Below are 12,500 nucleotides of genomic sequence, written 5' to 3'. Positions count from 1 at the left end.
TTAAATTTTGTCATAATATAGTAATAACAGTGAATTAGTGCTTTTCCTCTGATAGATTAAACCCTTTTGTTTTGGGAAATATCATTATAGTGTATAATAAGGTACATAACCGGACATTTAAGGACAATCATCATGCCTTTTAGCATCTCTTTAAGTAAAGCATTAAAGATAAACCACATACACATTTCCAGGTACAGATACATAGTAAAGGTATAAAAGAAGAACGTTTTATGACATCACACTTTAGTTCATTAGATCTTAATGAAACTGAAGATGATCACAAAATACAGTGTGCACATTAAGCTTTAACATGACAATCATATAGCCTTGGCAATTACACACACCTCTGGCATCTGTTAGAGAATGAAATGCTGGATTTTGGAGCTTCTCTGCTTTTCTGGTCTGGCAGCTCGAACACGGAAACCCCCGCGTGATGCCACGGCATCCACTCGAGACATCTCATTAAACTGCAAATAAGATCTGATTAAGAACCTCATTAAATTTGTCTGGATTTGTTTTCTCAGTACGATACACAGCCCGGGTCATTCGTTCGTACGACACGACTCGGCGGCGTCACTGAATAACGACAAGGCTTTTACGTGTTATAGGGACTTCATTAAGGAGCTTTCTCACCTCAGCGATCGAATCGAATCCATCTTGTCCAACTTATCGTCAGTAGAAGTTATCTCAGGTACAGATGAGCTGATCTCATGATCTCTGTGTCAGCATCAGTACTCATCATGACCTGGTTTGTTAGCTGTGATGGTTTTTTTTTTCGGTTACTGACTCGATTAGCAAAATTGAGAGTCGATTGGACGAGTCGACCTTTTGAATCGCCCCGACGTTTAAGCGGAGGTGTGAGTAAGTCACACAGGTGGGTGTCACAAGTAAGTCTCAAGCCATGAATGTCAAGTCAAAGTCAAGTCGATTCTTTATTTAATATTTGTCAAGCAAGTCTCAGTTCTCAAATATGTTACTTAAGTCTGACTCGAGTAAAGTCATATGACTCGAGTCCCCCATCTCTGAGTCGTTTATCGAAAGTCTGAGTCAAGTCTCAAATCATGAATGTCAAGTCAAGTTGAGTCTTTTTTTAATATTTGTCAAGCAAGTCTCAAATATGCGACTTAAGTCTGACTCGAGTAAAGTCATATGACTCGAGTCCCCCATCTCTGAGTTGTTTATCTCAAGTCTGAGTCAAGTCTCAAATCATGAATGTCAAGTCAAGTTGAGTCTTTTTTTAATATTTGTCAAGCAAGTCTCAAATATGCGACTTAAGTCTGACTCGAGTAAAGTCATATGACTCGAGTCCCCCATCTCTGAGTCGTTTATCTCAAGCCTGAGTCAAGTCTCAAGTCATGAATGTCAAGTCAAGTTGAGTCTTTTTTTAATATTTGTCAAGCAAGTCTCAAGTCTCAAATATGCGACTTAAGTCTGACTCGAGTAAAGTCATATGACTCGAGTCCCCCATCTCTGAGTCGTTTATCTCAAGCCTGAGTCAAGTCTCAAGTCATGAATGTCAAGTCGAGTCTTTTTTAAATATTTGTCAAGCAAGACTCAAGTCTCAAATATGCGACTTAAGTCTGACTCGAGTCAAGTCATATGACTCGAGTCCCCCATCTCTGCTTTTAAGGGTGTCGGAGTGAACTTTATTCCCTTTTTCTTTTCTTTTTTTTTTACATACAAAAGCAATCACATCACTCTTATGTCATTTAATCGGAATTTTCCATGGAAACATATTTTCAACATTCGAGCTGTGAACGTTGACGCGCGTATGACTCGTTCACGAGGTATGAAGGTCGGAGACCGAGAGCGCTCGTGACAGAGACGGTTGGAAATACACTGTGTATTAGGACAGGTGATGAGTTACCAGGATCAAGCAACGTCCCGGTGCTGTGAATCGTTTGGAAGAGTCGACTCGTATCAGTGAATCGAGTCAGACGATTAGAATCACTGTAAAAAAGTCGACTCTTCCAAACGATTCAAGCACCGTCCCGGTGCTGTGAATCGTTTGGAAGAGTCGACTCGTATCAGTGAATCGAGTCAGATGATTAGAATCACTGTAAAAAAGTCGACTCTTCCAAACGATTCAAGCACCGTCCCGGTGCTGTGAATCGTTTGGAAGAGTCGACTCGTATCAGTGAATCGAGTCAGACGATTAGAATCACTGTAAAAAAGTCATAATTCGAGTAGAATCCTTTTTTTCTGTAGATGTTAAATAAAAGTCGTGTTGAGCAGCTACTTTTTTCACTGTTTAACTGATCACCTCTCAGCTTCAGGTCCAACACAAAGCTTCCTAAACCCCGAACCTGAATCCGAACGAGCTCGTGTTTACTTTACTCGTGGTCTTCGCTCCATTACTTATTGTCCTGACACGTATCTGTGTGTCTTCCTGCAGAAACTCAGTGCAGGTCCACTGGAATGAACAGAATATTTCTTTGTGTGCTTTTGTACGTTTCGAAGTCTTTGACGTTATAAAACAAATAAACGTTATGTCGTGGTTTCGAACGGCTCTTAAAACAGTGTTGCTAAGCAACCGGGAAGTAAAGACTCTATAGTGTGGGCACTTTGTGAGGATCTAGCTACGTAAAAATGACCTAACACTTACCGTTTACTGCGTTAGCATACACGCTAGTTTTTTCCAGATAAATAAAACCAACAGTTCTTAGCCCACATCACCCACATTGCTGCATGTTCTATCCCAGATCGCAAACTCAAAAATTGTCTTAAATCTTCTTGAAATTTATAAAATGAATAAACACGATAAAACAAGAAGCATTTTATTTTCAATCTACAGCTAGCGACACGCACGCAAACAGCCCTCGTATTCTTTCCTATCCCCAGTGATTGATGCTTCAAAGTGTGTAATGAACACTACGCTACTGAGATAACAGCGTGTGTGTGTGTGTGTGTGTGTGTGTGTGTGTGTGTGTGTGTGTGTGTGTGTGTGTGAAAGCAGAGAGCGATGTGTTATCAGATCAACACAGTTCTTCCCAGCGTAAGGCCAATAACACTCAAGAATCGTTTGGGTTCTGTGTAAATCTCACACACACACACACACACACACACACACACACACACACACACACACACACACACACACACACACACACACACACACACACACACGAGCGTCACACTGTTTTTTCTGCAGCCATTATAGTCACTCTGTAACCTTGCTAATGAAGCACACAGCGCAGCAGCAGTTCACAAGCACGGCGTACGGTATGTGTGGATCAGCTCGTGTGAAAGGATTCACTTGTTGAGTCAGTTCAGAGTCAGTTTTATCCCTGAGTTATAAACACAAGTTTGTCTGGTTGTCCTTGACTCATGCCGTATGCTGGAAGTGCTCGATGCTCGATTAAATCTAGATTCAGGAGGTTGTGACTTTTTGCCCCTGTGTTTTATACCGAGTTGATTTATATTTCATTATTGTAATCGATACGGGATTAAAGCAAGTCCGAATCTTTAAACCACCACAATCCATGATTTGTGGAATCCCAGAGTGTGAAATCGTTCCTGTTTTCCGAACGGGCGGGACCTGATCTACTAACTCTCACCAGTCAATCACCATCAGTGAAGCGATTATTTCTGTCTCATGTAAAGCACGTGTTAGGATTTATTCTCTTTGACTTGTCCGTAAGGTCGTTTTCTTCTTCCTCGACATCAAACCCGTAACTTACAGATTCCATCAGAACGTCTTCAGACTTTATCGACACTCGTGCTGTCAGAAGTTGGTGTCACACGGTGGTACGAATCCTCTCACCTTGCGTCAATCCAGATACTTATGGAGAACCATATTTGGTTTATTTGTTTGTTTATTTATTAATTTTAAACATATCCGGTATGGCAGCCTCCTGGTGGACCATTGGCACAATCCTGTGCTCTCATTGCCATGGCCTGGATTCGATTCTCAGTAAATAGAGAGCTAAGACAACAACAAGCTCTAAGGCCATCCTTAAAAATAAAAAAGATCTGGGCACAATTTTTCCAGAACTTCCTGCCAAGTTAAAGCGGCGTCGAGCTGTTTTAATGATTTTTTTTTTTAGATGTATCATGGAGCCCGAACCCGTACGACTTTGAACGGTGACCGCGAACATTTTGTTTACTGCAGCCGCAGCCATCGTTACCTGGCGCGAACCGTCGACTCTGACAGTGAACGAGAGAATGAGACGAAGCGAACGCACAGGCCGCAGTGTGACATCCGGTAACCGATAGCGTAAACATAGACGACGTCACGGGTTTTTATTTAAAAGAAAGAACGTACTGTAGCCTTCGTCTGTATGTAGGCCGAGGCAATTTATATATTTACAATACTCACTAAAATATACTTAATATTATTTTAATGCTTTTGTATTAGTTGTTTGAAGAGTAAAAAAAAAAGGTCTTAATGCAAATTTACAACCGGCAAGTCGGACTTAAAGTAAAAAAAACCAATTGAGTCGGTCCTAAATTGACGGTCGGTCGGGTTACGGCAAACAAGAATATTGTTAAGGATGGCCTCACTCTCAGTACTGGTCCCAAGCTCGGTGAAAACGGGGGGGGGGGTCGTGTCAGGAAGGTCACCCGGCGAAAAATGAGTTGATGATCCGCTACGGTGACCCTGAACCGAAAGAACACGACAATCTTGTCGCTCGTGCTACATGTGTGATGAGGAAGCTAATGAAGTCATCAGCTGAAACACGTTCATGTTCATGTTCACGTTTGTGTGAATTGCAGCAACCCGAACTCACACCATCTCCCACAGCTAGTCTCATGTTCGGTACCATGACATGATTCCTGGTCCACGTGACGGCTTCTAAACGCGACTAAACTTCCAGTTTGCAAGTGGCAGAATTCACTCGAGTGCTGAGTTTTTTTTTATCCTGGTCCTGATTTATTTTTGTTTTGTCTGAAAACTTTGTGCTTTTGTTAACTCAAAATCCTCTTAGTTTATTCTAATCGTCCTTTGTTTTGTCTAACTCCAGACCGACTCCTTAAGCACCGGATCCCTCGACGCACCTGTCCACGAGAGCCGTATAACCCCCGACCCTATCCGGCATCGCGTATCGTCACGTCTCTTTTCCTAATCTCTCCCTCTGTCCATCTGTCAGATCTGTCCAGCCTGTCTAATCCAGGTCGTGTTCCGTGTCACACTTGGGCTTTAACCTCACATTAATAGAGCACCTGCGCTCTGTACACAAACCAGGCAGCGCCTTTTAATCTTCTAAAGCTGACCGCTCGGCGGAAACTCCTCGTTTGGCCCGGAAGCGACGGCCGTCGGCGACGTCAATCTGGACCGAATGCAGCTGGACGTGATGTGACGTGAGTCATCATGAGTCGAGGCTCAGGGACGGATTTCTGGCGACACGCGAGTGCCAAAGACGTCGTGTCCTGTCTGCGGAGCCTCGGAGAACACATGCTAGCTGCTGCTGTCGATTTATGACTCACTAGTTTTACAGCAATTTGATAAGTTTCTTGTAAAAGTTACAGCCACGGTGGTTAAAGAGGTCAAGACAAATGTTTCGTTCTCCTCCATTTTGTGTAGTTTTGAATTTTTTTTTTAAAGGCGTTTTACATTCACATTTACATTTACGCCATTCGGCGGACGCCCTTATCCAGAGCGAAGCGCAAAAGATTTTATGACAGAATACATTAACGCTGGTTCGTTAGGGTTTGTATTTGATTTCTTAGCCCCACACGTTCTTAACCCGATCTTTAACTCAGAATCATTTGACTCATCCTGTACATTTACTTGTATTAGTCATTCTTCTTGTTGTTTATTCAGAACAAGACACAGAACACAATCATTACTGTAATAACTGAAGTCAGAAAAGATTCGAAAGCGTTTTCATATAAACGCTGAAAGTAAAAAGCACCGATTTAACCACAGAATGCGAGCAGCTCCGTCATATCGGTTGCTGTGATTGGTTAAAGAACCACCTTCTACAGACGCCTTAATGTGTTACGCACGTTATTTTATATTAAATTATTATTATTATTCTGTCACTCATTCACCCATTCTCTACCGCTTTATCCGAACTTCTCGGGTCACGGGGAGCCTGTGCCGATCTCAGGTTTCATCGGGCATCGAGGCAGGATACACCCTGGACGGAGTGCCAACCCATCGCAGGGCACACACACACTCTCATTCACACACACACTACGGACAATTTTCCAGAGATGCCAATCAACCTACCATGCATGTCTTTGGACCGGGGGAGGAAACCGGAGTACCCGGAGGAAACCCCCGAGGCACGGGGAGAACATGCAAACTCCACACACACAAGGCGGAGGTGGGAATTGAACCCGCAACCCTGGGGGTGTGAGGCGAACGTGCTAACCACTAAGCCACCGTGACCCCCCATTATTATTATTATTATTATTATTATTATTATTATTATTATTATTATTATTATTATTATTATTATTATTATTATTATTATTATTTATTGTGTTGGGTCTGAACAAGCCATTTCTTTCTGTAATGGGTGCACAAACTTTTGCACACGGTCGTAGCCCGGCATGATGGCTCGGGTTCTGGGTGTCGCTTCGGTACACAGACAGATGTTAGAAAGCACAAACCTGCTCTGTTTCCAAGTCCAAGTGGGACATCGTGTTATTTTTGGGCTCCCTAATGCAACATTGATGGAGCTCACGGCTTAAAAGAGTCGCAGTGTTTTGCTTCGGAAAAAAAAAACAGTCGATTCTTCAGTTCCGTTGCCTTTTTGTAGAGGATAAACATTTGTAGATTTAAAACCAGCAAGATCGTCGACCGCAGAAGCAGAACCCCGACATGCTCCGAGACCACGTCGAGTTACGGCACACGAACCGGAACAGTAAAGTCCGTACGCCGTGACGCCCTTAAGCTCGGTCACCATGACGGCGATGACGACGGATTTCCTCCAAGTTTGTGTTTTCTTTTTATTTTCTAAATAAACTCAGTTTCCCTTCCAGATGTTTCTAACGCTCTGTAAAACACAACAGACCCATTAGGTTACATGAACTTAAAGTATCCCATCCCTTTATCTAAGTTTAACCGTGCGGCCCAGATCGCAGAAAAGCTTTAAAAGATCACAAGGAGCGCAGAACAATTGCCCCTTTTCCACCGAGGCAGTTTGAGTGCAGGTTTGGAGCCTAATTTAGAACCAGTTCTTTCTGTTTCGACCGCCAAAGCACTGGCTCCGAACCAGGAAAAGTGGTTCTTAAGTAGCACCAAAACATTGCTGGTCTAGACTTAAGAACCGCTTGCGTCAGGAGGTGGGGGCGGAGCTACTGTTAGCGCATTTGATAATGTACCTTAAGTTTACTAATGTTTAATACACTTTTACTTTACCGCGATATGATACATTATCAGCACACATGATAGTAAATAGCTACATACTAAGGCTAAATTTTCTGAGTTAACGATAAAATAACGTTATGTACTTTATCGATTACAACCTCCGTTTATACAGATTACACGGAGCCACACGTACACGTTTTATTCGCCGCGTTTGGATGCCGATGTAGGTTCACAAAGCCATGAGCATTAACAGTAAAGCAACATCCGCCATTGTTGTTGTGTTTGTGTTTGCCGCTGCTGCGCTAACGTTGCTGGGACACGTGACACGTATACAGTGACGTCACACTCGGCGCTGTGACGGCTCTCTAGCCGGTGGAAAGGCAAACCGGTTCTTAGAAGGTTCGTCAGTGGAACCAACTTTGAACCAGCACCAGCACCAGCTCTGAACCAGCGCCCGGTTCTTTCCGTGGAAAAGAGGCAATGGTGGCGTTTTGCGTTCGTTTCTGAGAACGAGGACGTCGCGTTTCTCGCCACTTCCTGTTCTGTGTTTCCTGGTTTGGGCGTCTACGTTCCGGAACATGAAGGCGTTTAGGAATGCTGATGTTAGACGTACGATTACGAACGTAAAATCTCCTCTTTTGCCTCTTGTTCATTTCAAAGGATGTGGAACAGCGACATAGAATTTAATTAAAAGCAGTTCACACAAAATTTCTTTTAGTGTACACAAAGAGTATGAGATCAGAAAGGAGGATGGTGTGTGTGTGTGTGTGTGTGTGTGTGTGTGTGTGTGTGTGTGTGTGTGAGAGAGAGAGAGAGAGAGAGAGAGAGAGAGGTGGAGGATTACAGCTCGTACCTCACACTGGGCCCTCGGCTGTCACATAACATTAAAACCATTTCTGCACACTTGCCTCGAATTGCCCTCTAAACCAACAGGGAGGATAAAAAAGCCTTTAAAAATGAAGGAAAGCTCCGAGGAAAACGCTTTCTCTCTTCTCCTTTCCACAGCGCCCGTGTTTACGACGCCGCTTTAGCTTTCTCTGAGACGACCGAGAAGCCTCGACCGAGAGGATCGAGCCGATTTTTGGAAGTGTAGAAATGTGACAGACCGAAATACCTGATTTACACCCGAGAGCAAAGGAAAGGAGTTTTTTATAAGTTAAATAAAACAACATGCAGATAGAGAACGTTAGATTTACACAATATGTCTGTATTGTCTTTAAAAAGGAAAAAAGAAAAGAAAAAAAAATGTCGTTGGAAAGCAGTTTTCAATTCAGATTTTTTGTTATGAAATTTGAAAAATTGAATCTCATTTAACAATAGAGTGGAAAAAAAAAGGAATTGAAATATTTAATTAAAATAAATTAAAAAATGTTAGGGAGGCACGGTGGCTTAGTGGGTAGCATGTTAGCCTCACACCTCCAGGGTTGGGGGTTCGATTCCCGCCTCCGCCTTGTGTGTGTGGAGTTTGCATGTTCGCACACATGCGCACAAACACACACACACATGCATGCATACATGCATAAACTCATGTGCACAGACACACAAGTGCTGACACATAGTGTACAAGGCCAAATTACGCTTATCCATCATTGCATTATCTCTCTTTCTCTCTCTACTACCTAAGACTCAGCTCTGCTCTCGACTGTCACCGAGCGTACCCCGGTTTTCTCTGCTCTGTTTTTACCTTCTACTACTTTTAACATGATCTTGTCATTGTGTATTTGTGCCCCAGGGTGCCACCCAGCTCAGACGCCGCCACCTCGTCCAGCGCGGTGCCCCCCGGAGCGGCGGCGAGCCAGGGGAAGCCGTCACTGCGCAGGATCAAGGGTCGGGTTCATCGCAGCAAGAGCCTGGACAGCATCGACCTGCTGGACGGCAACGTGAGTCGACAAATTACTTTCAAACGACGACAGAAGAGCGATTCGGACGTGACGTCGCCATGCAGTTAGCGTACGCGGCGATACGATCGTGTGCTCGTGCGATAATTTACCTAACAAAACACAAGGATCGTTTTTGCTCTCTTTCTTTTTTCTCTCGTTTTGTTCGTCACTTCCTTCTCTTTACAGATCTCTCTGCTTCCTAACCGTCTCTCTTCACCAGTTCATTTCTATTCATTTAGTTCATTTATAAGTCAGTTATTGTGATCAGGTTTAACCCTTTTTATCATTCTGTACTTTTTAATGGGTATAAAGAGAAATTAATTATTTCATCGCCGCAAGTCTGATATAGGTGGGGGGCACGGTGGCTTAGTGGTTAGTGCGTCCGCCTCACACCTCCAGGGTCGGGGTTCGATTCCCGCCTCCGCCTTGTGTGTGTGGAGTTTGCATGTTCTCCCCGTGCCTCAGGGGTTTCCTCCGGGTACTTCGGTTTCCTCCCCCGGTCCAAAGACATGCATGGTAGGTTGATTGGCATCTCTGGAAAATTGTCCGTAGTGTGTGAGTGAATGAGAGTGTGTGTGCCCTGTGATGGGTTGGCACTCCGTCCAGGGTGTATCCTGTCTCGATGCCCGATGACGCCTGAGATAGGCACAGGCTCCCCGTGACCCGAGAAGTTCGGATAAGCGGTAGAACGTATCGCTCTAGTATTGGAGATAAAAACAGAAATACTGATGAAACTCTACAAATTCTTAAAAGCCTGAGTGTCTACTTTTATACTGTATGAGCTTCATATTAACACCGCCGTGGAGTGAGACGTGAGGAAGACGTTCGGTACCGAACATAGACACAGTAAAACAGGAGCGAATCCTGTTGGAGGGAAAAATAATCGGATTAATTTTCAGACATTTAGTATATCAGACGGACGACACACGTCTTTGTTTGAGCAGTTAGTAATAATGAATTTCCACAAGTTATAAGTATTTATATAGTCTTTAGGGACGTCACCTTCGCCCTGCAGCACCGGCCGGTGGTAGAGCAGATGGTTGCGGCTTTGGGTTGTTAATAAGAAGGTTGGGGTTTCAAGCCTGAGCGCTTCCTCGGGTTGGGCCCCTGAGTGTGGCCCTTAACCCTTTCTGCTCCAGGGGCGAGCAATCTGTGTTCTGTCCCCCAGAGCTGAAGAATTTCACTGTGGAATTTTCCCATGTATTCTTACCCCAGGAAGTATAAATAATTCATAAAATAAATAAAAGCTCTCCAGGTGAAGAGCTTCAGTCTGAGAGCTGACATTCTCACTTTCTCTTCATTTCCCTGTCAGCTTTTTATAAAATCCCTCCATCACGACCAGAATCCATCAAAATTGGTGCTATAAATGAAACCCACTTAAGTATAAAAGGTCAAATGTCACACACAGACATGTATTTCTCTCTAATAGAGAATAACTTTGACGATACCTCTGCACACACGTTGCGTAACGGCACCTCCATATTCTTCTTTCCTGAAAGGCTTCATACCCGTGTGTGTGTGTGTGTGTGTGTGTGTGTGTGTGTGTGTGTGTGTGTGTGTGTGTGTGTGTGTGTGTGTGTGTGTGTGTGTGTTCTTCCCAAATTTAGTAAATGGGGCAGTAGAGAAAAGGCTTGAGGCCGTAAATGTACCGAGTGACCCTCATGGCTTTATCAACACTTCTCCTCAGTCTCTCTCTCTCTATCTCTCTCTCTCTATCTCTCTTTCCATCTCTCTCTTTCTCTTTCTCTCTCTTTCTTTCTCCATCTCTCTCTTTCTCTTTCTCTCTCTTTCTTTCTCCATCTCTCTCTCAGTCTCCATCTCTCTCTCTCTCTCTTTCTTTCTCCATCTCTTTCTCTCTCTCTCTCTCTCTCTCTCTCTCTCTCTCTCTCTCTCTCTCTCTCTCTCTCTCTCTCTCTCTCTCTCTCTCTCTCTCTACTGATTTATCAGATAGAGCACGTTTACTATAAAAGGAAGCTACGACACGAGTCAGCTGAAGATTTTGGATGCAGGATGTTTATTATAGATCACGTTACACGGTCAGATATAATCACTCGTCTTCTTTACATTTCTTCCAGTCACGGAATTTTAAATGTGTAACACACACATCAGACATCACACACATCTCACACACACACACACACACATCACACACACATCTCACACACACACACACACACACATCAGACATCACACACACCTCACACACACACACATCACACACACACACACACACACACATCAGACATCACACACATCAGACATCACACACACACGCATCTCACACACACACATCAGACATCACACACATCAGACATCACACACATCTCACACACACCTCACACACACACACACACACACACACACACACACACACACATCAGACATCACACACATCTCACACAAACCTCACACACACACACACACACACATCACACACATCAGACATCACACACATCAGACATCACACACACACACACACACACACACACACACACACACATCAGACATCACACACAACAGACAACACACACACACACACACACACACACACATCAGTCATCACACACACACACACACACACACATCAGACATCACACACACACACACACACACACATCACACACACACACACACACACACATCACACACATCAGACATCACACACATCTCACACACACACACACACACACATACACACACACATCTCTCAAACACACACACACATCAGACTTCACACACATCTCACACACACACATCTCACACACACACACACACATCAGACACCACACACATCTAACACACACACATCAGGCATCACACACACACATCAGACATCTCTCTGTCACACACACACACACACACATCTCACACACACACATCAGACATCACACACATCTCTCACACACACACACACACATCAGACATCACACACATCTCTCACACACACAAACACACATCAGACATCACACACATCTCACACACACACACACACACACACACACACACACACACACACACACACACACACACACACACACACACTCGTTGCAGCCGGCTGAGGCCTGGAAAGCAAATCTTAGTCTTAGTGGTTGGACCACAAACGACTCTCATTCGCTCTTTAATGTCCTGACAAACTACTAATGATTCGCTGACTTATTTCTGAGACCCGGCTGCTGACCCGTGAACTTTATCGACTTCTGCTCAGGTAACAGCGGAGATCGTATCGAATGGAGCTAATCGACCTTCTAGCTCAGAATACAAATGAACCCTGTAGTGTATTTACTGTCTTGTTACTGAGGGAGGGAGGGAGGGAGGGAGGGAGGGAGGGACTGTGACTTCGTGGGCAATCAGCACACTTA

General features: G+C 44.0%; 1 protein-coding gene across 11 annotated transcripts in view; it reads left to right on the top strand.

Annotated features, from left to right (window-relative positions):
• The window catches only part of tjp1a (tight junction protein 1a), a 107,828-nt gene that overhangs the window by 1,090 nt on the left and 94,238 nt on the right, over window positions 1-12,500 (top strand). For all 11 annotated transcript variants that reach the window (XM_047810050.1, XM_047810074.1, XM_047810049.1 and 8 more), the window contains exon 2: window positions 8,994-9,141. In XM_047810050.1, the coding sequence (XP_047666006.1) occupies window positions 8,994-9,141 (148 nt within the window). The remainder of the gene's footprint in view (window positions 1-8,993; window positions 9,142-12,500) is intronic.

This window comes from Tachysurus fulvidraco, chromosome 1 (assembly GCF_022655615.1).
Source record: "Tachysurus fulvidraco isolate hzauxx_2018 chromosome 1, HZAU_PFXX_2.0, whole genome shotgun sequence".
Classification (NCBI taxonomy): domain Eukaryota; kingdom Metazoa; phylum Chordata; class Actinopteri; order Siluriformes; family Bagridae; genus Tachysurus; species Tachysurus fulvidraco.
The sequence above is the reverse complement of the archived record's forward strand: the minus strand, read 5'-3'. Positions and strand labels throughout refer to the sequence as shown.